This window comes from Laccaria bicolor, genomic scaffold, assembly GCF_000143565.1.
Source record: "Laccaria bicolor S238N-H82 LACBIscaffold_17 genomic scaffold, whole genome shotgun sequence".
NCBI lineage: Eukaryota > Fungi > Basidiomycota > Agaricomycetes > Agaricales > Hydnangiaceae > Laccaria > Laccaria bicolor.
In genome coordinates this window covers 286,504-288,465 of record NW_001889888.1, presented here as the reverse complement: position 1 = coordinate 288,465, position 1,962 = coordinate 286,504, and the positions used below count along the sequence as shown (strand labels likewise).

Sequence of the window (1,962 nt, the reverse complement as noted above, 5' to 3'; positions counted from 1 at the left end):
ACACCCAGCAGACAGCAAACAACGCCCAGCACCCATGTACAACACATGATGATGACAACGCAACAATTACATGCAACAACGACACATGAGGATGACAACACACAACAACAACAACACTACAACAACAACACTCGACATCAACAATGTGACGGTGACAGGCAACAACAACAACAACATGTGACATTGACAATCTCACTCCCCACCACATTCTCCCCACTCCATCAGTCCCCCCTTCCACCACACTCTCTCCTCACCACTCTTCCCCCCTCCCTCTACCACACACTCTCCCCATCACTCCCTCTGTGCCTCTACCCCCTTTTCTTGTCCCCACCCCTTTGCTTCTCCATTGCCATGTCCCTTGCCTCTTCATTGCCCCTACCCCCCTTGTCCCTACTGCCTTTCCTTGTCCCTCCCCCCTGCTTTAATATATATTGTATGTAGTAAAATACATTTTATGTCCTTATTAAATACATTATAATTTGACCTATGAATCTATTGCTTGAGATATGGGTTCCATAAGGGATTTTGAGTACTAAGTTATCAGGATAAGGTTGGAGTTGAATAAATACAGATGTAGTCACATGATGAAAAGCTGATCAGAATCTGGGGGTAAATTTACATGGTTTTTCAACCTTACTCTGCTTCATTCCAGTCCTATTCCAGTGGAATTCCTGCGGATTCTGGTCCCATTCCTGTGGAATCCTTCAGAATCAGGTTCCATTCCTGTGGATTACTGTGGATTCCTGCAGGAATGGGAGGGGCACTGTAAAGTATTGGTCTAACTGTTTGAGCATTCATATGTATTATTGTGTCTCTGTTCCTGAGGTTGAGTGTTCAATTCTTGCTGTTGTGCTTTTTATTATTATATTATATAATAGCAACAATTGTAATGCAATTGATATCTAGCTGGACTCCATGTGGAGTCAGGCTGGTTAATTTATTAATCAACAGTTGTTCTGAGGTGGAGTTCATCCTGTCCAGATGGGTCCACATGGAGAGCAGCTGGACTCCAGGTGGACTCCAGGGGTATTCTAGACTATTTGGCCAGTTACCACTAAAGAAAATATTATGGATGGACTCCAGAAATCCATCTGGAGTCTGCCAGAGTCCATCTGGAGTCCAACTGGAATATGTGGAGGAGTGTAAAGTCCTCGGAAAGTGAGGGGTTTGGGTAAGAGAGGGTGCAGCCATGAATCTGGACTTTAAGTGAAGTGGATGGAAGCTTCTTTGCTTTGTTCCCACAGGTGAAAGAACCTTAATGAGTGTATACACAAAAAAGTGTAGATACATACATACCCGCTTTTTTGCATACCCACCTTTTTTCTGCATGTCTGAACCAGATGTATCGGAGACGACGATGGTGGAGGAGACTCAGGAAAGTGGGCCGTAAGTGATCATTGATCATCAGTAGATTTGTCAATAAACTGATGTCATGTTTTTGGAAATCAAGGGTCAACGGACAGCCCTTGCTCGTAACCCTGAAGAAAGGCTGGACCAAAGGGGTTTGCACAAAGTTTCTCAAGGCTCGTCTCAATGATTATAAGGCTGGTGTCCTCATGTCGAATGAGGGGGCTAACTCTGTGCTTGACAACATTGTCAATCAATGGTTTAAAACTTTCCACTGGTCTGTTCCCATACCCAAATGCGGTAAAGACAATGAAACCACCCCTCCTTTCCCTCTATTTCCTACAACATCTGATGGCTTCAAAATCCTATCACCAGCTGACAGCGCTCTGAAAGGCAAAGTTATTGAGCATATGAGGAGGTAAGTGCTTAAAATTGTGATTCAGAGAATCAGACTGATCTGCTTCATAGTCCCTCTATAATTGGTTTGATCATCATTCGAAAACGACCAAAACACTACAACAGTCAAAGAAATCCCAAGACCCTATGGCCACATTGGTCGATCAACTGCTGGGCAGCCCACCGAGTCCTCCCAAGCTCGTGCAGGCTGGGAACTGG

The 1,962-nt window shown here is 44.4% G+C and overlaps 1 protein-coding gene across 1 annotated transcript in view; it reads left to right on the top strand.

Moving 5' to 3' along the window:
* Positions 1-1,327: 1,327 nt before the first annotated feature.
* The window catches only part of LACBIDRAFT_328509 (uncharacterized protein), a gene marked incomplete at both ends in the record, with an annotated part of 1,022 nt that continues 387 nt past the window's right edge, over positions 1,328-1,962 (top strand). The window contains 2 exons of the mRNA XM_001882589.1: positions 1,328-1,386; positions 1,451-1,765. Of these exons, the coding sequence (XP_001882624.1) occupies positions 1,328-1,386; positions 1,451-1,765 (374 nt within the window). The remainder of the gene's footprint in view (positions 1,387-1,450; positions 1,766-1,962) is intronic.